The following is a 25,068-nucleotide window of genomic DNA, read 5'->3' on the forward strand; positions in this document are numbered from 1 at the left end:
GAGCTGAAGGGCTCTGTGCTGCTACTTCGAGTAGGAAGCATCAGTTTTGCAGAGCAGGTTTGTGTGTCAGGCTGCTGCTGTGATGCTGATTTGATCTGTGTGGACAGAAGAAAACAAAGACCTTTTGTGTGTCTTTTGTCTCTTGAAAGGTGAATAATTGCTGCAGCCAGAGGGGTCTCTGCTGTTCTCATCTATCCGATCCTCAAGACTACAACTACAATTACAATACTAAAACTGCACTGTACGGACATGTAAGTTTTTAACTCTCTGTATTGACATCATTTAAATGTGTTTTTAGAAGGACAAACTCAGAACAGGGTGTTCACTAACTGAAGGTTTGGGTATTGGAGTGTTGAGGTGTGTTTGAGCAAAAGGCTGTATTCTGAAACTGCCCCACCTTGGGGCGCATTGATTTCTTCAACACTACAATAATGTGGGATTCAGACTTAAAGGAGAATTTAAAGGGCCTCATTCATGTGTGTCTCTCTAGTTATCAAGAGTTTCTAGCCAGGATTAACATCTTAGCAGGTGGCAGTGTGTAATCCAGTTGGCACTTTTTGTCCCCTTAATTGCAACTTTTTGTATGTGTGACCTTCAGGTCCATCTGGGTTCTGGTGATCCTTACACTCCTGGATTTCCCTCCTTCAACCACACCCAGTTCCCCCCAACAAAGTCATCTGGCTTACCCACTATTCCAGCCCAAACCATCACTGCTGACATGGCGCAAACTCTTCTATTGTAAGGCCACATACACATTAGGCAGCTTTCATATTAAAGTGTGTGTATCTTACAGTTAAATGTGAATTATGTTTTGTTAAATATTCTCAAATTTACGCAGTTCTGTGTCTGTATATATGTATAAAATTAAATTTGGGTTTACAGTGTTTTCGCTTCATGCTGGTGGAATGTAATCCAAGAATTATTAGATTTCGGGTGTGAAACATTCCACACGTTACTAACACTGGGTACCATTGGCATATGCTGTCAGGATCACCGCACTTGAAGCTAATTATTTTATAATGGCTCCATAACATTTCTACAGGGTTAGCATTCAACGTCTAAGCCTTACCATCAAACTAGTAAAGCATGCTCACACTAAAAACGGTTGTTTTCTTTAATGTGGCCAGTTGGTAGTTAAACACACCAAATTAGCGTAAAGGTGTCTGGTACAAGTAACTACACTCCAGGCATGGAAATCAAGTAAGCCTGGGAAAACCTTTACCTGTATTGAGGTGTGTTACTTACTGAAAAAATGTACAGTATGACCCTGGAGAGTGTAGGACTAGTAACACCTGAAGCCTGACACTTTCAGGCCACATGTAAGTAAAACTCAGGTATATTTTTTACAAAACATTATATGCTTGTAAATATGGGGTTTTTGATGAAGTTGTATTATACATTTACAAAAGCAGCTCTTGCACTGTGGTGAGTTTTTCTGTGTAGTGGCAACTCCATGGGGGGAACCTGGTGCAGGACTGATGCAACTTGTCCAGTTTTCAACCACAGCATTGAAAGCTTGAGGTAAAAATGGTTGATGCCTGCTTGGGAATGCAACCAGGCAAGAGGTTGTTTGGGCAAATCATTGGGCGTGGACCAATTTGCAAGTCGGCTAATTATGGTGTGAAATGTTGCAAACAAAGCCCAGTGTGAGTATCTTAATACACAAACAGTTGGTAGTTTGCCCACTGAATGGTTGAAATCTATCAGACTGAACAGTCTTCAGCTCTTTAGGTCTTGAAGAAACACTTTTTCCAAGATGGCGCCTGTGACTGGCGTGGCCGTCGCTCGGCTCCTGTTGTGTTGGTTACTAATGGCCACTTTTACACGTTTGTTATTTAGCAGCCCGACTAGCAGATGGAGGGTCTTGGCTTTACGGACTTACGATCGGGACTCTTTGTTTCATATCAAGGAGACAATGGAGAGCCTATTTGCTTCACGAGACAGGTTCAACCAGGCGTTTCCTCCGCCCCTAACTATCAGCTCCGACTCACCTGATTATCCGCTGCTGTTGAGGGTGCCGTGTAAGATCTGCAGGAGACTGAGGAAAAAAAGGCTTTTTGGATAAGAGAAGAGGCTCGCGGCTGGTGTCCAGGTGAAGAGAAGGCGTGCAGCGGCGCGTTTGGGCGCCAGCACCGGTGGCCGAGGACCGGGCTTGCTTCCTCTACCACATTCCTCTCTTTGATGTGTGCGATGGCACATCTGCATCAACACCTGTTCGGTTAGGTACGGGTGTTCTAGACTTTCTCAGCGCTGGTATCCTGGTGGCGTAGTTCCATCGCTACTGTGCACTTCCGTGTTTACGCCTCCGCCTGCACGGATCAGCTGGAGTCCACGTGACACTGTCTTCGTCCTATCCCATTGCGAGCCTCAGACAGCGCCTACATGACGTCGTCCACCTTGTGTCTTGGTTTATTGAACGTCCGTTCAATCGCCAATAAATCATTTCCCTGAATGATCTTATATCAACGGAAATGTTGGACTTAATGTGCCTTTCGGAGACTTGGCAGAGAAGAGGAATTTCTTCATTTAAATGAGCTCTGCCCTGCTGGGTTCTGTGTCCTTGGGAAGCCCCGCCCCCTGTCGCCGTGGTGGGGGCCTTGTCCATCGTTTATAAAGAGGATTGTGTGTGTAAAGGGGTATAGTCACAGGATTTTCCCTCTTTTGAATCACAGTTGGTCAAGGTGGGTTTCTCAAACCCATTTTTCTGTGTGTTGGTTTATCGCCCCCCAGGCCCTGCTACTCCCTTTCTTAAGGATTTTAGTGACTTTTTATCCTCTATTATAACGTTGGAATCTGTTTAATTCTGGATATTTTAACCTTCATGTTGATGACAAGTTATCTTGCTCTGCTATGGAGCTTTTATCATTGACTGAAGCTTTTAATTTGTGCAACATGTTTCTGAGCCCACTCACCAAAAGTGTCACATTTTAGATTGTTTTTACACTTGGCCTAGACATTTTAAATATGTCTATAAAAGATGTCCACTTGAGCGACCATAGTCTTGTTTCGTTTGACCTGCATTCCAGCTCTGATCAGAAGCCCTTAGAAGTTAAGTCTCGGAGGCGTATCATCACTGCTGAAACTGCAGAAAGATTTTCTTCTATGTTTAATCCTTGTTTGTTCACTGATTTTCTGATATGGACAATTTGTCCAGTGTTTTAACCAACACTGTGATACTATTCTTGATCAGTTGGCTCCTGTCAAATACGTGTCTTTACAGAAAAATGAGTGCCCTTGGATTAATGAAGAGCTCTTAAGTCTTAAGAGACTGTGTCGAAGGACTGAACGCCTGTGGAAATCCTCTAAACTTGAGGTTTACAGGCTTCATCTCAGGGAGCTGGTTCTATCATATAACAAAATGGCTGAGAGTGCCCGTTCTGTCTACATACGTCAGCTGGTGTCTGTGAATAAGAAGAATCCCAGAGTGTTGTTTGATACAATCAACTCTCTTGTATGTCCTGCTGCTTCAGTTACTCCTGTGTTTTCTGAGGCTGACAGCAATGCTTTTTTGAGTTTTTTCACTGACAAAATCAAGTTGATTAAGGATAAAATTCCACCCTCCCTGTGTGGTACTTCTATTGTTATTGAGCCTGCTCCCAGCATTTGGTCTTCATTTAGGGCTGTGACACTTGCTGATATTTCGGCATTGGTGAGCAAGATGAAACCTTCCTCTTGCTCATTGGACATCCTTCCCTACAGGCTCTTTATTAAAGTATTTGAGGTAATTGGTCCGTGCATTACTAGAATGGTAAATCTTTCTTTGTCCACCGGTGTGTTTCCCAGTGCTTTTAAGCATGCCATAGTGTTGCCTCTACTGAAAAAAACAGGTTTAAATCAAATGGAGCTAAGTAGTTTTAGACCTATTTCTAAGCTCCCATTCCTGTCTAAGATCCTCGAGAGGGTGGTTTCAGACCAACTGACACTCTTCCTGGATCTGAATAACATTCATGACAGGTTTCAGTCCGGTTTTCGTAGACAACACTCTACGGAAACGGCTCTTTTGAAAGTGTCCAGCGACATTATGATGTCTGCTGATGCTGGGAAGTCCACCGTGTTGGTTCTTTTGGATTTGTCCTCTGCCTTTGATACTGTTGACCACCAGATCCTGCTGAATAGACTGAGGGATCATGTCGGACTGTCGGGGTCAGTTCTTCGGTGGTTTTTTTCATATCTGTCTGGGCGCAGCTTTTTTTGCTCTTGCTTGCCTCTACTGGTGGTTGGCTCTCACTGCGGTATTGTATCACTTCCTGTTCCGGAGCACAGCGGTGTTTTGCTGTATCTGTTAGCTGTTTAATCTGCGCAGTTAGATTGATCTAGTTACCTAGATAACGATTTGTTTCACAGTGTTATCTTCATGTGCTTTAACTAAAGCACTCCCTCTGCTGAATCACCTCTAAATTATTTACACGTTATTCACTTTGCGTGTTTTTACGAATCTGCTAGCTTAGCGCAGCTACTAGCTCTTAGCCGGTTTAGCATGGTGGCTTCTCCTGTCTCTCCCGCACTTTTCTGCTCTGGGTGTGAAATGTTTAGTTATTCCTCTGCCTCCTTTAGCAGTAATGGCACTTGTAATAAGTGTAGCTTATTCGTAGCTTTGGAGGCCAGGCTGGGCGAATTGGAGACTCGGCTCCGCACCGTGGAAAATTCTACAGCTAGCCAGGCCCCTGTAGTCGGTGCGGACCAAGGTAGCTTAGCCGCCGTTAGTTTCCCTCTGGCAGATCCCGAGCAGCCGGGAAAGCAGGCCGACTGGGTGACTGTGAGGAGGAAGCGTAGCCCTAAACAGAAGCCCCGTGTACACCGCCAACCCGTTCACATTTCTAACGGTTTTTCCCCACTCGGCGACACACCCGCCGAGGAACAAACTCTGGTTATTGGCGACTCCGTTTTGAGAAATGTGAAGTTAGCGACACCAGCAACCATAGTCAATTGTCTTCCGGGGACCAGAGCAGGCGACATTGAAGGAAATTTGAAACTGCTGGCTAAGGCTAAGCGTAAATTTGGTAAGATTGTAATTCACGTCGGCAGTAATGACACCCAGTTACGCCAATCGGAGGTCACTAAAATTAACATTGAATCGGTGTGTAACTTTGCAAAAACAATGTCGGACTCTGTAGTTTTCTCTGGGCCCCTCCCCAATCGGACCGGGAGTGACATGTTTAGCCGCATGTTCTCCTTGAATTGCTGGCTGTCTGAGTGGTGTCCAAAAAATGAGGTGGGCTTCATAGATAATTGGCAAAGCTTCTGGGGAAAACCTGGTCTTGTTAGGAGAGACGGCATCCATCCCACTTTGGATGGAGCAGCTCTCATTTCTAGAAATCTGGCCAATTTTCTTAATCCTCCAAACCGTGACTATCCAGGGTTGGGACCAGGAAGCAGAGTTGTAGTCTTACACACCTCTCTGCAGCTTCTCTCCCCCTGCCATCCCCTCATTACCCCATCCCCGTAGAGACGGTGCCTGCTCCCAGACTACCAATAACCAGCAAAAATCTATTTAAGCATAAAAATTAAAAAAGAAAAAATAATATAGCACCTTCAACTGCACCACAGACTAAAACAGTTAAATGTGGTCTATTAAACATTAGGTCTCTCTCTTCTAAGTCCCTGTTAGTAAATGATATAATAATTGATCAACATATTGATTTATTCTGCCTTACAGAAACCTGGTTACAGCAGGATGAATATGTTAGTTTAAATGAGTCAACACCCCCGAGTCACACTAACTGCCAGAATGCTCGTAGCACGGGCCGAGGAGGAGGATTAGCAGCAATCTTCTATTCCAGCTTATTAATTAATCAAAAACCCAGACAGAGCTTTAATTCATTTGAAAGCTTGACTCTTAGTCTTGTCCATCCAAATTGGAAGTCCCAAAAAACAGTTTTATTTGTTGATATCTATCGTCCTCCTGGTCATTACTGTGAGTTTCTCTGTGAATTTTCAGAACTTTTGTCTGACTTAGTGCTTAGCTCAGATAAGATAATTATAGTGGGCGATTTTAAGATCAACACAGATGCTGAGAATGACAGCCTCAACACTGCATTTATTCTATTATTAGACTCAATTGGCTTTGCTCAAAATGTAAATGAGTCCACCCACCACTTTAATCATATCTTAGATCTTGTTCTGACTTATGGTATGGAAATTGAAGACTTAACAGTATTCCCTGAAAACTCCCTTCTGTCTGATCATTTCTTAACATTTACATTTACTCTGATGGACTACCCAGCAGTGGGGAATAAGTTTCATTACACTAGAAGTCTTTCAGAAAGCGCTGTAACTAGGTTTAAGGATACGTTTCCTTCTTTATGTTCCCTAATGCCATATACCAACACAGTGCAGAGTAGCTACCTGAACTCTGTAAGTGAGATAGAGTATCTCGTCAATAGTTTTACATCCTCATTGAGACAACTTTGGATGCTGTAGCTCCTCTGAAAAAGAGAGCTTTAAATCAGAAGTGCCTGACTCCGTGGTATAACTCACAAACTCACAGCTTAAAGCAGATAACCCGTACGTTGGAGAGGAAATGGCGTCTCACTAATTTAGAAGATCTTCACTTAGCCTGGAAAAAGAGTCTGTTGCTCTATAAAAAAGCCCTCCGTAAAGCTAGGACATCTTACTACTCATCACTAATTGAAGAAATAAGAACAACCCCAGGTTTCTTTTCAGCACTGTAGCCAGGCTGACAAAGAGTCAGAGCTCTATTGAGCCGAGTATTCCTTTAACTTTAACTAGTAATGACTTCATGACTTTCTTTGCTAATAAAATTTTAACTATTAGAGAAAAAATTACTCATAAACATCCCAAAGACGTATCGTTATCTTTGGCTGCTTTCAGTGATGCCGGTATTTGGTTAGACTCTTTCTCTCCGATTGTTTTGTCTGAGTTATTTTCATTAGTTACTTCATCCAAACCATCAACATGTCTATTAGACCCCATTCCTACCAGGCTGCTCAAGGAAGCCCTACCATTATTTAATGCTTCGATCTTAAATATGATCAATCTATCTTTATTAGTTGGCTATGTACCACAGGCTTTTAAGGTGGCAGTAATTAAACCATTACTTAAAAAGCCATCACTTGACCCAGCTATCTTAGCTAATTATAGGCCAATCTCCAGCCTTCCTTTTCTCTCAAAAAATTCTTGAAAGGGTAGTTGTAAAACAGCTAACTGATCATCTGCAGAGGAATGGTCTATTTGAAGAGTTTCAGTCAGGTTTTAGAATTCATCATAGTACAGAAACAGCATTAGTGAAGGTTACAAATGATCTTCTTATGGCCTCAGACAGTGGACTCATCTCTGTGCTTGTTCTGTTAGACCTCAGTGCTGCTTTTGATACTGTTGACCATAAAATTTTATTACAGAGATTAGAGCATGCCATAGGTATTAAAGGCACTGCGCTGCGGTGGTTTGAATCATATTTATCTAATAGATTACAATTTGTTCATGTAAATGGGGAATCTTCTTCACAGACTAAGGTTAATTATGGAGTTCCACAAGGTTCTGTGCTAGGACCAATTTTATTCACTTTATACATGCTTCCCTTAGGCAGTATTATTAGACGGCATTGCTTAAATTTTCATTGTTACGCAGATGATACCCAGCTTTATCTATCCATGAAGCCAGAGGACACACACCAATTAGCTAAACTGCAGGATTGTCTTACAGACATAAGGACATGGATGATCTCTAATTTCCTGCTTTTAAACTCGGATAAAACTGAAGTTATTGTACTTGGCCCCACAAATCTTAGAAACATGGTGTCTAACCAGATCCTTACTCTGGATGGCATTACCCTGACCTCTAGTAATACTGTGAGAAATCTTGGAGTCATTTTTGATCAGGATATGTCATTCAAAGCGCATATTAAACAAATATGTAGGACTGCTTTTTTGCATTTACGCAATATCTCTAAAATTAGAAAGGTCTTGTCTCAGAGCGATGCTGAAAAACTAATTCATGCATTTATTTCCTCTAGGCTGGACTATTGTAATTCATTATTATCAGGTTGTCCTAAAAGTTCCCTGAAAAGCCTTCAGTTAATTCAAAATGCTGCAGCTAGAGTACTAACGGGGACTAGAAGGAGAGAGCATATCTCACCATATTGGCCTCTCTTCATTGGCTTCCTGTTAATTCTAGAATAGAATTTAAAATTCTTCTTCTTACTTACAAGGTTTTGAATAATCAGGTCCCTTTTTAATCTTAGGGACCTCATAGTACCATATCACCCCAATAGAGCGCTTCGCTCTCAGACTGCAGGCTTACTTGTAGTTCCTAGGGTTTGTAAGAGTAGAATGGAGGCAGAACCTTCAGCTTTCAGGCTCCTCTCCTGTGGAACCAGCTCCCAATTCGGATCAGGGAGACAGACACCCCTCTCTACTTTTAAGATTAGGCTTAAAACTTTCCTTTTTGCTAAAGCTTATAGTTAGGGCTGGATCAGGTGACCCTGAACCATCCCTTAGTTATGCTGCTGTAGACTTAGACTGCTGGGGGGTTCCCATGATGCACTGAGTGTTTTCTTTCTCTTTTTGCTCTGTATGCACCCACTCTGCATTTAATCATTAGTGATTGATCTCTGCTCCCCTCCACAGCATGTCTTTTTCCTGGTTCTCTCCCTCAGTCCCAGCAGAAGACTGCCCCTCCCTGAGCCTGGTTCTGCTGGAAGTTTCTTCCTGTTAAAAGGGAGTTTTTCCTTCCCACTGTTGCCAAGTGCTTGCTCACAGGGGGTCGTTTTGACCTTTGGGGTTTTTATGTAATTATTGTATGGCCTTGCCTTATAATATAAAGCGCCTTGGGGCAACTGTTTGTTGTGATTTGGCGCTATATAAATAAAATTGATTGATTGATTTTAGCGTTTTGCTAAACAGATAAGGTCAGAGTCTGCGGACCTGTTATGTGGAGTCCCTCAGGGTTCTGTATTGGGCCCCATTTTGTTTTATTGTACTTGATCCCTTTAGGTAGGATCATTCAAAGATTTACTGATGTCTCTTACCAGTTATTTGCGGATGACATCCAGCTTTACTGCTCCTTTAAGCCATCTGAGATTAAGAGGCTTGATTCCCTCCTCCATTGTTTGGCGGAAATTAAACAATGGCTAACGAATAACTTTCTTCAGCTTAACGCAGACAAAACAGAGACATTGGTTATTGCTCCTGATGCCCATATTCCAGGTATTCAGCAGTACTTGGGAGACCTGGGCCAGTCTGCTAAATCATGTCTTCAAAACCTGGGTGTCATTTTTGACAAAGACATGTTGTTGGTACAGCATTGTAAACAGCTGACGAGTAATTGCTTCTTTCAATTAAGAAATATCTCTAAGCTCAGGAAAATGGTGTCTTGAAATGATTTAGAGCTTATTATTCATGCTTTTGTGTCAACACGTTTAGACTATTGTAACAGTTTGTTTCATGTCTAAACAAGAAGGAGTTGCGTCGACTGCAGTTGGTACAGAACTCTGCAGCAAGAATTCTGACACAAGCTAACAGAAGGACTCATATTTCCCCAATTTTAAAGGAGCTTCATTGGCTGCCAGTGTCCTTCAGGATCAATTTTAAAATTTTGGTTTTAACTTTTAGAGCTCTACATGGCCAGGCGCCTCCCTATATCTGTGACCTCATCCAACCTTATGCCCCTGCCAGGGCTTTAAGGTCTGTGGACCAAAATCTGTTGATGGTTCCTCGCACCCATTTTGCAAACAGAGGAGAGCGATCCTTCCAGGCTGTTGCTCCCAGGCTTTGGAATGGTCTCCCGCTCTCTCTGCACTCACTGGACTCTGTCGATACTTTTAAAAGCCAACTTAAGACTTTCTTTTTTACTCAAGCGTTTGCTTAGCTTTTAGGCTGCTCTGTGATCCTATGTTATGTTTTATATCTCGGCCATTGTCTGATGTTTTGTGTGGTGTACTCTGCTTTTATGTTGTGAAGCACCTTGTGGCTCTTGTCTGTGAAATGTGCTATATAAATAAAATTTACTTACTTACTTAACAGGCCAACAGAACCTAGGATGGAGCTCCGACCAGGTCCAAATCTTTCTGATTGATTCTGGTTGGTTCATGGGGTCGTGTAACCTGACCATGATTCTGGTTGTTGGCAGATCTTAAGATGTGTTGACCTGCTGCTCTGTAATTTTTTCAGGAAAATCGGCGGCCCTGAAGCTCAGGCAAACAGCGGCTTTAAAGGCGGTATCCGCTCGTTGCCTTACAACCTGGGAGGCAGCATGAACATCACTGTGGAGGTGAATAATGTTCTGGTCAGCAAGGAGATCCATAATGTGTTTGGAGTCATCAAAGGATTCAAAGATCCTGGTAGGATGAGTTGGTGTTACTCTCATTTTGCACATTTCCTCACAAAGTGTTGTTGTGTCTGAGTTTTTCTGATAGCGCACATTGTTAGTTTGTTTTCTTGTACATTTGAGACGTGTTTGCTTCTGGATCTACAGATCGCTATGTTGTGCTTGGGGCACAGAGGGATGCATGGGGTAGTGGTTACGCCAGAGCAACTGTCGGTACATCTATACTTGTAGAACTGGCCAAAGCATTCTTTGACATGGTGGAGAGAGGTAAGAAAAAACTGTTTCGCACTCTTTATAATCTATGTGGTTAAAAGCAAACCAGTGTTCCCCCCTCTGAGGTTTTTTCTGCTACTGGTAACGGTACGGCATGCCAGTGTCATAGTCACAACCAGTTTGATAGTGTGCCATGACCTGATATGCAGTGCATCTGGAAAGTATTCACAGTGCTTCACTTTTTCCACATTTTGTTGTGTTACAGCCTTATTCCAAAAAGGAGTAAATTCATTTTTTTCCTCAAAATTTTCTTCACAGCACCCCATAATTTATTTATTTATTTTTAATTTTTGCAAATTTATTAACTGGAAATCACGCGTACATAAGTATTCACACTGTTTTCTCAATACTTTGTTGATGCACCTTTGGCAGCAGTTACAGCCTCAAATCTTCTTGAATATGATGTCACAAGCTTGGTGCATCTATCCTTCGGCAGTTTTGCCCATTCCTCTTTGCAGCACCTCTCAAGCTCCATCAGGTTGGATGGGGAGCATCGGTGCACAGCCATTTTCAGATCTCTCCAGAGATGTTCAGTCACATTCAGGGCTCTGGCTGGACTCCTCAAGGACATTCACAGAGTTGTCCTGAAGCCACTCCTTTGATATCTTGGCGGTGTGCGTAGGGTCATTGTCCTGCTGAAAGATGGACTGTTGCTCCAGTCTGAGGTCAAGAGAGCTCTGGAGCAGGTTTTCATTGCTGCATTCATTTTTTCCTCAATCTTGACTAGTCTTCCAGTTCCTGCTGCTGAAAAACATCCCCACAGCTTGATGCTGCCACCACCATGCTTCAATGTAGGGATGGTGCCTGGTTTTCTCCAAAGTAGAAGCTTACATTTTTTTGGGGAATCCCACGGGTCGTGGAATTCCCATGGGATGGGAGTCAACTTTGCTATTTATCACACGATTGGGACGGTATGGAATTAAAACTTCATGGGAGCAGGAACCAAGGTTTTAGGCAGCGAGGTTTCCTGCCATCATTTGGGCGATCAGTTTTTGAAACAGAAGGCTGAAAAATACCGGGTGGCTTTGCTTAAAGCCGTCTAAAATTAGGACTGGGTCCAATCGCTGCAGCTGTCTGTGTGTGTTTGTCAGCTCACTGTGAGGAGGGAGAGGGGAGGGGGAGTGGGGGAGGGGTATGAGCGCACACTGAGCACAGAATGAAGCAACATGTAAAACAAAAGCGCCACACTGCCTTTATTTCTTCCTGGACTGTTCTGACGGTACGTCCTGTTCACAGCGTGTGCATGTCGGTGACAGATACACTGAATTTATGAGATGAAATAAACGGTCAAAATTCCTTTTAAAATGAGACTGTAGAAATGAACAGAATAAAAATCACACACACACGTGTGTTTAAAAAAAACAAACAAAAAAAAACCTGATGTGGAGAAACTCTGCAGTGATGTTCAGAAGCAGAAATCACATAAAGCAGCTGAGAACTCTGAACTTTAACAGGCTGTTATTTTCCAAAGATATTTATTTAGGTGACTTTATACAATTATAGACTTTTGATGAGGTGTACCTCATTATGTACATTATGTACTAATTATGTACTTTTGATGAGGTTCACCTCGGCCAAGGCCTCGGTGAACCCCATCCTGACCAGGTCCGCATAATCACGGGTACACCGAAATTAAAAGTCTATAACTGTTTTATTATATGGTAAACAAGAAAATTGGGAGTTTGTCAAACATACTAAAACTGAAAAATCAATCTCAAGTTTCAGCTCTTTATTATTACTGTCATACTGCACCAACAGGTCCAAAATACTTCATGAGCACAAGCTCTAAAGCCCCTTTCACACCGGGGCTGCCTCGAGCTTCCTGTGGTGTCATGACGACACAGGAATGTCTGCGTCAGGTGCGCACAGCAGGGGACAGAGAGAAGGTGAGAACGCAGCCTGCAGGTTCTCTGCACAGAGGAATCAGAGTGCAGTTTGGCTGCAGACAGACTGTGCACTCTGATGTATCTTCTAGTTTATATTTGTGCTGAGCTGCAGGTCTGCGCTCTGAGTTCTGTTATAGTTTATCTTTCCTACTTTGACCGCGAGATGCACGTGCACGAACGAACCGTCTGAGTGGAGATGTCTGGAGTTATACTTGATGTGGACATGTCCTGTCAATCAGTCTGAGCAGGACTTTTATGGACTGTATTTAAATACATTTGTGAGAGAAGACCGAGGAGCTGCTGCAGCCAGCAGGGTTTTTTTTTTTTTTCTGTGTCCTTAGTTTTTAACTGCATTGTGTACACGGCGTCGTCATGACAACGCACAACGCAACTCGAAGCAGGCCAAAGTAGGCGTATTGCGTTATCCAATTGGTCGTTAACGATCAATCAATCAATCAATCAAGTTTTATTTCTATAGCACTTTACAACAGTTTTGACTGAACCAAAGTGCTTTCCAATAGCACCAACTAAAGATAAAATAAAAAGAACAGTACGAAAAACACACATAAAAGTATAATAAGAGCATCATTCTATCGAGCGACGCCATCGATAGGTGTCGCTCGATTGGCTAGCACTACTGCACGCGAGTCAACTCGGCATGTGGTACAGTCCAGAAAGTGGCGAATGGGCCAATCAGAAGTTGGCAAAATCACCTACCATATAATAAAATGTAGTTTTTTTTATGTTCAAGCACAAAACGTGACTGAGGAGAAAATAAGAGGAAATGAACTCTAGTTAGAATAAAAATATAAGCTGCTGACTTTTGTTATTTTTTAAAGATATTAGGCTGCAGCTCTGCATCTCATTTATTTCAAAGTAACCTCTTACTACTTTCAAAAATCATGGGACTCAGATCAGTCTGCATTGTTAAGAGTTTGGCATTTGCGTTTGAAAAAAACAAATGTTAACACTTTTCATTTCAGAAATGCAACAGAAACAACCACAAACCAGAAAAAGTTGGGACTGTGTGTAAAATGATAAAAAAATAAGTGTTGCACTATTCCCGGTTTCTCCACTCACACCCACAGAAGTCAAAAGTTCTTCCAGAGTTGTGTCTTGGTGGCTTCCCTCCCTCGTCTACTTCCAGCATGGACATTTAGTTTTTGAGAACTGCCTACCTGACACAGATTTACCATAAAGTACCACACTGTTTGTATTTCTGAATTACCAATGTAAATGAAGTCTAAGAAATATTCAGTGACTTTGAAATGTTCATGTTTTCATCCTCTGACATTTCTCAAGAAAACTGGCTGTAAAAATTAATTAATTCTTACATTTAGAATAAACTGCTCTGTCCCAACCTTTTTTTTCTTGGAAAATGCTGCAGGCCTTAAATGTAGGAATGGATATATATTAACAGAAAATAAATAAAAATAAAGCTGACCACACAAAACATGAAATATGTTGGTTTCATACAGTCAGCACTTATACAAGTAGAAGTCAAAGTAAATGTCAGGATTGTTACGTGTCCACCACCACTACAGTTTGAAAAACTGTAAGACGACAGGCCATGCATTATTTATGTTTTGTGTCTTTCAGTGAAGTTCTTTTATTTGGATTAAGGCAGTAAGTGCCTCCCTATATTACCACAGATGAACTGTTCCTGTTGCCATGTCTTCTGAAATAAAACTGCATAACACAAAGCAATCAAAAAAGAATGGGGAGAAGATCATATCAGATTCAACGTACTGCCTAAAAACTAAAAGAAGAAAAAAAAATGGGAGTGGTACAGGAGCAGGAGTCATTCTGAATGGGAGTGGGAGTCATTTTACCAGGAGTGGGATGGGACAGGAATTTTTCTGTGGGAGTGGAATGGGACAAGAGTGGAAAATCTAGGTTCCCCTCTACTCCAAACATGATGCCTGGCATTCACGCCATTCATCTTTGTTTCATCAGACCAGAGAATTTTGTTTCTCATGGTCTGAGAGTCCTTCAGTGCCTTTAACAAACTCCAGGTGGGCTGCCATGTACCTTTTACTAAGGAGTGGCGTCTGTCTGGCCACTACCTTATAGGGTTGATTGGTGTGATGCTGCAGAGATGGTTGTCCTTCTAGAAGGTTCTCCTAACTCCATAGAGGAATGCTGGAGCTCTGACAGTGTGTCCATCGGGTTCTTGGTCACCTCCCTGACTAAGGCCCTTTTCCCCCGATCACTCAGTTTAGAAAGGCGACCAGCTCTAGACAGAGGCCGGGTAGATCTGAAATTATTCCATTTATCCATGATGGAGGCTACTGTGCTCATTGAAACCTTCAAAGCAGTAGAAATGTTTCTGTACCCTTCCTCAGATTTGTGCCTTGAGACAGTCCTGTCTTGGAGGTCTACAGACAATTCCTTTGACTTCATGCTTGGTTTGTGCTCTGACATGCACTGTCAACTGTGGGACCTTATACAGTTGTATGTAAATGTTTGGGCGCCCCTGATAATTTTCATGATTTTCCTTTATAAATCATTGGTTGTCTGGATCAGAAATTTATCTTAAATATATCATATGGTCTAGTTCAAAAATAATGAATCCTAACTAATGATTTGCATTGCATTTGTCATGAACAAGCCATTATTTTATTTAGCACCATCCAGATTTATCTGTGAGTTGCCAATAGTCTCTTTGACAGGTACTGAAAATTTCATGGAAAAATTCATCACGGTTCCAGAGATAATATAAAAAATAGCACTTTTTTCATCAATTTTGTGTGACATTGATATTTAGCATTATCATTTCAAGTTGAATGTTTAAGAAATAACCTTGTATTTTGACAGTTTTTGTTTTTGCTTCATACTAACACACAGTAATACATTTTGTAAAGGTAGAAATGTCATTTCCTAGAAAAATCATGTTTCTAAAACGAGGTAAAACTCGCAAACGTAACGCTGAGAATAAGTCCTTAATTTATTTGTGTCAAAACCTTAGCTATATCTCCTACTCTGCTTCAATAGAATAATTATATTACTTGTTCAGTAATACCAGGAACTAATGGACAGAATTTCTTAGTTTCAGGCTTCTGCAGACTAAAGATACCTCCAACTGTTGTCGCAAGCGTTACGCTCTAGCACATTATAGTATATATGCACTGATAATTTCGAGCAATGACTGAACCGAGACCAATAGAAAAAAATTGAAACTCTGCTGTATAACCATACCTAAAATAACATTTCACAAGAAAGACCACTTTTAAATTTTGATGGTTATGTCACATTTTGGCTGCATTATTTTTGAACTAGGCCATATAGCAGACAAACACACTGATATTTGAGAAGTGAAATGAAGTTTCTAATATTTACAGAAAGTGTGCAATAATTCTTTAAACAAAATTAGGCAGGTGCATAAATTTGGGCACCCCAACAGAAAAAAAAATACATCAATATTTAGTAGATCCTCCTTTTGCAGAAACATCAGCCTCTAAACACTTCCTATAGCTTCCATTGAGCGTCTGTGTTCTGGTTGAAGGTATTTTGGTCTATTCTTCTTTACAAAACATCTCAGGTTTGTTGGTTTCCGAGCATGGACAGCCCGCTTAAAATCACACCACAGATTTTCAGTAATATTCAGGTCTGGGGACTGAGATAACCATTCCAGAACATTGTACTTGTTCCTCTGCATGAATGCCTTAGTAGATTTTGAGTAGTGTTTAGGGTCGTCTTATTGAAAGATCCAGCCTCAGTGCAACTTCAACTTTGTCACTGATTCATGAACATTGTTCTCAAGAATCTGCTGATATTGACTGGAATCCATGTGGCCCTCAACTTTAACAAGATTCCCAGTACCTGCACTGGCCACACAGCCCCACAGCATGATGGAACCACCTCCAAATTTTACTGTAGGTGGCAAGTGTTTTTCTTGGAATGCTGTTCTTTTTCAGCCATGCACACCACCACTTGTTATGTCCAAATAACTCAGTTTTTGTCCCATCAGTCCACAGCACCTTATTCCAAAATTAAGCTGGCTTGTCCAAATGTGCTTTAGCATACCTCAAGCGACTGTTTGTGGCGTGTATGCAGAAAAGGCTTCCTCTGCATTACAGCATCTCCTTGTGCAGAGTGCGCTGTATAGTTGAACAATGCACTGAGACACTATCTGTAGGTTCTGTGGATCTTTGGAGCAGATCTGTGGGTTGACTATGACTGTTCTCACCATCCTTCACTTCAGCTTATGAGATTTTTCTTGGACTGCCACTTCAGGCCTTAACTATTACTGTGCCTGCGGTCTTTTCCTCACGATGTTTCTCACAGTGGAAACTGACAGCTGAAATCTGAGATAGCTTTTTGCATCCTTCCCTTAAACCATGATGTTGAACAATCTTTGTTTTCAGGTCATTTGAGAGTTGTTTAGAGGCTCCCATGTTGCCAGTCATTAGAAGTGATGCAAAGAGGAGAAACATTTGCAAACGGCCACCTTAAATACCCTTTCTCATGTTTGGATTCACCTGTGTAAGGAGGTCAAGGGTCAATGAGCTTACCAAATGTTGTGTTCCAATAATTAGTGCTAAATGTATTCAAATCAAAATGACAAGGGTGCCCAAATTCATGCACCAGCCTAATTTTGTTGAAATAATTATTGCACACTTTCTGTAAATGCTAGAAACTTCAGTTCACTTCTCAAATATCACTGTGTTCGTCTGCTATATGATATATTTAACTGAAATTTCCAGACAAACAATGATTTATAAAGGAAAATCATGAAAATTATCATTGGTGCCCAAAGATTTGCGTACAACTGTATGTAGACTGGTGAGTTAAACAGCATGTACTTGAGTTCAATTTTTAGCTTCATGGCAATAGCTATGAATACATATGTACATGTAATTTCTTTCTCTCATTTTTTGTAAATAAATTTGCAAAAATCTCAAAACTTTTTCACATTGTCATTATAGGGTATTGTGTGTAGAATTTTCAAGGCAAAAAATTAATTTCATCTATTTTGGAATAAGGCTGTAACATAAGATGTGGAAAAAGTGACGCGCTGTGAATACTTTCCGGTTGCACCGTATACAACCCCTGGCAAAAATTATGGAATCACCAGCCTCGGAGGATGTTCATTCAATTGTTTAATTTTGTAGAAAAAAAGCAGATCACAGACATGACACAAAACTAAAGTCATTTCAAATGGCAACTTTCTGGTTTTAAGAAACACTATAAGAAATCAGGGAAAAAAATTGGGGAAAACCTGGTCTTGTTAGGAGAGACGGCATCCATCCCACTTTGGATGGAGCAGCTCTCATTTCTAGAAATCTGGCCAATTTTGTTAAATCCTCCAAACCGTGACTATCCAGGGTTGGGACCAGGAAGCAGAGTTGTAGTCTTACACACCTCTCTGCAGCTTCTCTCCCCCTGCCATCCCCTCATTACCTCATCCCCGTAGAGACGGTGCCTGCTCCCAGACCACCAATAACCAGTAAAAATCTATTTAAGCATAAAAATTCAAAAAGAAAAAATAATATAGCACCTTCAACTGCACCACAGACTAAAACAGTTAAATGTGGTCTATTAAACATTAGGTCTCTCTCTTCTAAGTCCCTGTTAGTAAATGATATAATAATTGATCAACATATTGATTTATTCTGCCTTACAGAAACCTGGTTACAGCAGGATGAATATGTTAGTTTAAATGAGTCAACACCCCCGAGTCACACTAACTGCCAGAATGCTCGTAGCACGGGCCGAGGCGGAGGATTAGCAGCAATCTTGCATTCCAGCTTATTAATTAATCAAAAACCCAGACAGAGCTTCAATTCATTTGAAAGCTTGACTCTTAGTCTTGTCCATCCAAATTGGAAGTCCCAAAAACCAGTTTTATCTGTTATTATCTATCGTCCACCTATTCGTTACTGTGAGTTTCTCTGTGAATTTTCAGACCTTTTGTCTGACTTAGTGCTTAGCTCAGATAAGATAATTATAGTGGGCAATTTTAACATCCACACAGATGCTGAGAATGACACCCTCAACACTGCATTTAATCTATTATTAGACTCAATTGGCTTTGCTCAAAATGTAAATGAGTCCACCCACCACTTTAATCATATCTTAGATCTTGTTCTGACTTATGGTATGGAAATTGAAGACTTAACAGTATTCCCTGAAAACTCCCTTCTGTCTGATCATTTCTTAATAACATTTACATTTACTCTGATGGACTACCCAGCAGTGGGGAATAAGTTTCATTACACTAGAAGTCTTTCAGAAAGCGCTGTAACTAGGTTTAAGGATATGATTCCTTCTTTATGTTCTCTAATGCCATATACCAACACAGTGCAGAGTAGCTACCTAAACTCTGTAAGTGAGATAGAGTATCTCATCAATAGTTTTACATCCTCATTGAAGACAACTTTGGATGCTGTAGCTCCTCTGAAAAAGAGAGCTTTAAATCAGAAGTGCCTGACTCCGTGGTATAACTCACAAACTCACAGCTTAAAGCAGATAACCCGTAAGCCTGGAAAAAGTCTGTTGCTCTATTAAAAAAAAGCCCTCCGTAAAGCTAGGACATCTTACTATTCATCACTAATTGACGAAAATAAGAACAACCCCAGGTTTCTTTTCAGCACTGTAGCCAGGCTGACAAAGAGTCAGAGCTCTGTTGAGCTGAGTATTCCTTTAACTTTAACTAGTAATGACTTCATGACTTTCTTTGCTAATAAAATTTTAAGTGTTAGAGAAAAAATTACTCATAACCATCCCAAAGACGTATCGTTATCTTTGGCTGCTTTCAGTGATGCCGGTATTTGGTTAGACTCTTTCTCTCCGATTGTTCTGTCTGAGTTATTTTCATTAGTTACTTCCTCCAAACCATCAACATGTCTATTAGACCCCATTCCTACCAGGCTGCTCAAGGAAGCCCTACCATTAATTAATGCTTCGATCTTAAATATGATCAATCTATCTTTATTAGTTGGCTATGTACCACAGGCTTTTAAGGTGGCAGTAATTAAACCATTACTTAAAAAGCCATCTCTTGACCCAGCTATCTTAGCTAATTATAGGCCAATCTCCAACCTTCCTTTTCTCTCAAAAATTCTTGAAAGGGTAGTTGTAAAACAGCTAACTGATCATCTGCAGAGGAATGGTCTATTTGAAGTGTTTCAGTCAGGTTTTAGAATTCATCATAGTACAGAAACAGCATTAGTGAAGGTTACAAATGATCTTCTTATGGCCTCAGACAGTGGATTCATCTCTGCTTGTTCTTAGACCTCAGTGCTGCTTTTGATACTGTTGACCATAAAATTTTATTACAGAGATTAGAGTATGCCATAGGTATTAAAGGCACTGCGCTGCGGTGGTTTGAATCATATTTATCTAATAGATTACAATTTGTTCATGTAAATGGGGAATGTTCTTCACAGACTAAGGTTAATTATGGAGTTCCACAAGGTTCTGTGCTAGGACCAATTTTATTCACTTTATACATGTTTCCCTTAGGCAGTATTATTAGACGGCATTGCCTAAATTTTCATTGTTACGCAGATGATACCCAGCCTTATCTATCCATGAAGCCAGAGGACACACACCAATTAGCTTAACTGCAGGATTGTCGTACAGACATAAAGACATGGATGACATCTAATTTCCTGCTTTTAAACTCGGATAAAACTGAAGTTATTGTACATGGCCCCACAAATCTTAGAAACATGGTGTCTAACCAGATCACCCCAATAGAGCGCTTCGCTCTCAGACTGCAGGCTTACTTGTAGTTCCTAGGGTTTGTAAGAGTAGAATGGGAGGCAGAGCCTTCAGCTTTCAGGCTCCTCTCCTGTGGAACCAGCTCCCAATTCAGATCAGGGAGACAGACACCCTCTCTACTTTTAAGATTAGGCTTAAAACTTTCCTTTTTGCTAAAGCTTATAGTTAGGGCTGGATCAGGTGACCCTGAACCATCCCTTAGTTATGCTGCTATAGACGTAGACTGCTGGGGGGTTCCCATGATGTACTGTTTCTTTCTCTTTTTGCTCTGTATGCACCACTCTGCATTTAATCATTAGTGATCGATCTCTGCTCCCCTCCACAGCATGTCTTTTTCCTGGTTCTCTCCCTCAGCCCCAACCAGTCCCAGCAGAAGACTGCCCCTCCCTGAGCCTGGTTCTGCTGGAGGTTTCTTCCTGTTAAAAGGGAGTTTTTCCTTCCCACTGTAGCCAAGTGCTTGCTCACAGGGGGTCGTTTTGACCGTTGGGGTTTTACATAATTATTGTATGGCCTTGCCTTACAATATAAAGCGCCTTGGGGCAACTGTTTGTTGTGATTTGGCGCCTTATAAAAAAATTGATTGATTGATCCTTACTCTGGATGGCATTACCCTGACCTCTAGTAATACTGTGAGAAATCTTGGAGTCATTTTTGATCAGGATATGTCATTCAATGCGCATATTAAACAAATATGTAGGACTGCTTTTTTGCATTTGCGCAATATCTCTAAAATTAGAAAGGTCTTGTCTCAGAGTGATGCTGAAAAACTAATTCATGCATTTATTTCCTCTAGGCTGGACTATTGTAATTCATTATTATCAGGTTGTCCTAAAAGTTCCCTGAAAAGCCTTCAGTTAATTCAAAATGCTGCAGCTAGAGTGCTAACAGGGACTAGAAGGAGAGAGCATATCTCACCCATATTGGCCTCTCTTCATTGGCTTCCTGTTAATTCTAGAATAGAATTTAAAATTCTTCTTCTTACTTATAAGGTTTTGAATAATCAGGTCCCATCTTATCTTAGGGACCTCATAGTACCATATCACCAAATAGAGCGCTTCGCTGTCAGACTGCAGGCTTACTTGTAGTTCCTAGGGTTTGTAAGAGTAGAATGGGAGGCAGAGCCTTCAGCTTTCAGGCTCCTCTCCTGTGGAACCAGCTCCCAATTCAGATCAGGGAGACAGACACCCTCTCTACTTTTAAGATTAGGCTTAAAACTTTCCTTTTTGCTAAAGCTTATAGTTAGGGCTGGATCAGGTGACCCTGAACCATCCCTTAGTTATGCTTCTATAGACTTAGACTGCTGGGGGGTTCCCATGATGCACTGAGTGTTTCTTTCTCTTTTTGCTCTGTATGCACCACTCTGCATTTAATCATTAGTGCTTGATCTCTGCTCACCTCCACAGCATGTCTTTTTCCTGGTTCTCTCCCTCAGCCCCAACCAGTCCCAGCAGAAGACTGCCCCTCCCTGAGCCTGGTTCTGCTGGAGGTTTCTTCCTGTTAAAAGGGAGTTTTTCCTTCCCACTGTTGCCAAGTGCTTGCTCACAGGGGGTCGTTTTGACCGTTGGGGTTTTTCCGTAATTATTCTATGGCTTTGCCTTACAATATAAAGTGCCTTGGGGCAACTGTTTGTTGTGATTTGGCGCTATATAAATAAAATTGATTTGATTTGATATTATAACTTTGTTTTCCATTTTTAAAAGGAACTTAAAAACAACTGAAACAACTCCAATGTTTTAATAATATTTTAAAGTACCATTTACTTCTCACATTAAATTGTAATATGAACATTACTAGTGAATAGAAAAAAACCTCTGTCAACATGGTAAAAAAAAAATTTTTTTAAACATAAATCAAGCAGTCCTGCGTTTATAGCCACAAATTCTTTTTTAAAAAATAAACTGAGGAGGTCTACGTCATCTGGTGAGAGGGGAGTAATAACTTTCTTTCTCTCGTGTTTTGAGAATTAATATCACTCTGCACATTTTTTCCTCCGCTCCTAATCAGCTCACTGACTGACTTCCCCAACATCTGCATACATAAACAGTTACTGCTTTAAAAACAACTTCACACTATTATCTAAACTCGGCAGTTATTCCTCTGAATCATGCTGACCCATATCCTAGTGACTCAGAACACCTGTTACATGATTTTCTTCTAGATGGGAGTCTTACAGGAACATGGGAGGACCATGTGGGAGGAGAGAATCTGTTACACTTTTTTAAATTATTTCTGCGCTCACTGTGTTGCCTCAGATGTGTTCTAAAGACAGTGAAGAATCCTCTCAGGACATAGAGGCATCTTTAAAGTATTTATAATGAGGGAAAACTTTTCTAGGAGCTGTTTGGGTGTTGCCTTACAACAGTTTAATTCAGCCGTGAACAGGACAGATGACTTTTTTACCGATAGTGTCAGTCATGCCTTTACAGGAAGGTTCATCCACAGTTATTTATTTTTTTTTGTGCTTCCTGTGTTGAAATCAGGGTTTGTTTTTAACTTATGATTTTATTTTTTTAATGACACAATCTTTGTTGCAGTAACAAGAACAAGAGTAACTATTACTGCTCCACTGAATCCCAAAAAGTCCTTGAAACTAATGTGGGGAATATATACATTTATATCAGGGTTCTCCCCAGATAATGGAATGTCACCGTGCCGTTATACTGTGGCGTCATCTCACAATGTTTTTTTTTTTTTTTTGATTTGACAATTTATTCATCAACCTTCGTCAAAGTCCAGGGTTCTCGCTCGTGTTATAACAGTGTAACGGCCCGTTACGCTGCTGCCTGAAAAAAAAAATTACGCTGCAATTGGGCCGTTATGCTGTTTTCAAGGGTGTGGAGTGGAAAAATGATCATTTCTCTGTTGATTGTGGACTTGCTGATTCCAGAATTTATTCATCATTTAAAGATGTCAGTCGTGACTCACCTTTCTGCTGATCAAAGTCACTAAAACGGGACTCTTTCTATTGTGGGCAGAATTCATTTTATTTCATTTATATTGCGCCAAATCACAACAAAGTTGCCTCAAGACACGTTACACAATTAAAGTCTAACCTTACTCATCTCTACAGCAAGCACACAGGCAAGGAGGTAAGGAAAAACTCCCTCTGATTTGAGGAAGAAACCTCAAGCAGACCAGACTCAGGGGTGGCCCTCTGCTTGGGCCATGCTACTGATGCAATTGGCAATAAATAGAAATATACAGGAAATTTTTGGAGTCCATACTGGTGCACAGGGCGGGAGGCTTGCAGAAGAAGACACCACTGCCATCTGTGGATGGAGCCGCACCTCAAACGGAGAGGAAAAAAAAACAATGAGGTGACAGAAAGATAACAAATATAATTTGTCAGCATTAAGCAACAAGAAAAACAGAAGAAATACTAAGGTGATCGCCGGCCACTAGCCTTAAGATAATAGGGCTAGTAGAATCATTCACTGTTTCACACCGGACAGTTTTTATTTGTTTGTCACTAATGTGGCTTTTTTGTGGGGCAGCCCACGATGTGGTTCTCTGGCGTGGACTGAACTGTTAATATCTCCCAGTTAGTCACTTCTTAAACTGAAGTTACTGTTCCTCATGTAAAGGAAAATAATAATAATAATATCCTTTGCGCTGCGTTTGTGTTGTGGGATTTGCTGTGGCTCTCTGCCGAGTAAAGTTTAAATGGGAGGTTATTCCAGAATCAGTAACTTAAAAGAAAATTGCTCTTTTAAATCAAATGACCTCTTTCCAAATGTTGTAATGCAGACAACAAACTACAACCGACCAAAACCGTTTTTACCCCAAAATGAGATGCCTATGTTCTTTGTGAATTACATGATGTTAAAGTGCAGCTGCCTGCAAGACCGCAGCTCAGGGACCGTCAACTATTTACCACTGTGAAAGGAAATGCTTTGATTTACAAAAAAAACCCCAATAGTGTCACATTTGTTTGTAGCACCACCAAACGCACTTCATTGTTTTTTATTGTAATAAATATGAATAATAATAATAAATTTTTATATCTTGTAGTGCAATCAAACTCACATCAGTAAAACTCCCTGTGGTTGTATGTGGGGGTGGGTGGGTGGGTGGGGGGGTGTTGGTTGTACTTTGTTGTCCGTATTACAGCATTGATATTACAATGGTGATTCACTTTGATTCACACAATTGTTGATTCTGGAAGGTCAAATCTTTGAATATCAACCAACTTAACATGTAAAAGGTAAAAATATCAGGGTCTAATTAAGTTAATTCCAGAGTTTGGTATATTTAGAGTGTAGATTATGTATTGTGCAATAAATAACATTCTATCATAAGAAGAACTTGGTGTTGCAGATTTTCTTATGTCTCTTAAGTTGGATTTTTAAAGACTGAAGGCTCCAGGAGATGGCCTCTATTTGTACTTGAAACAGTCATCAAACTAGAGCTTGCTCTGTTGGATTATTTGAGACTTTGCCACCTGGTGCCCACAATTAGAATGTAACCCCCCCCCTCCCAAAAAAAAGACAAAGTTGTCCAAGGTCCAACAGATTTACAAATATAGTAAATCCAAAATACATTCAAGTGTTGGTGCTACCGAGTTGGAGGAAGCTCTAGCTTCACCGTGGGAGTAGCACAGATTTGCACGCTTAAAAAAAATAAATAATAAAAAAAATACACGGCACTTGTACTGTTCTGGTCCGTGGCCAAATCTTTTTTCATAATCATATGAGAATTTGCCGATTGGCAAAAGTCATATGATCACCCTTGTCTTTTTCTGTGCACTAAACAAAGTAGTAGAGGGATTGTTGTGGAGGAAATTGTCTCCTGTCCTGTTGGACACGGTGAAATAACCACTTAAGTATACTGATGGTCTTTTGTCAGTTTATTCAAGAACTCGAGGGCTCACACCATCACACAAAATACGGGGTCTGTG

General features: G+C 40.8%; 1 protein-coding gene across 1 annotated transcript in view; it reads left to right on the forward strand.

Annotated features, from left to right (window-relative positions):
• Positions 1-25,068, forward strand: part of tfr1b (transferrin receptor 1b) — an 84,028-nt gene that overhangs the window by 39,033 nt on the left and 19,927 nt on the right. The window contains 3 exon segments of the mRNA XM_034166104.1: positions 599-738; positions 10,128-10,297; positions 10,432-10,551. Of these exon segments, the coding sequence (XP_034021995.1) occupies positions 599-738; positions 10,128-10,297; positions 10,432-10,551 (430 nt within the window).

This window comes from Thalassophryne amazonica, chromosome 1 (assembly GCF_902500255.1).
Source record: "Thalassophryne amazonica chromosome 1, fThaAma1.1, whole genome shotgun sequence".
NCBI classification, from domain to species: domain Eukaryota; kingdom Metazoa; phylum Chordata; class Actinopteri; order Batrachoidiformes; family Batrachoididae; genus Thalassophryne; species Thalassophryne amazonica.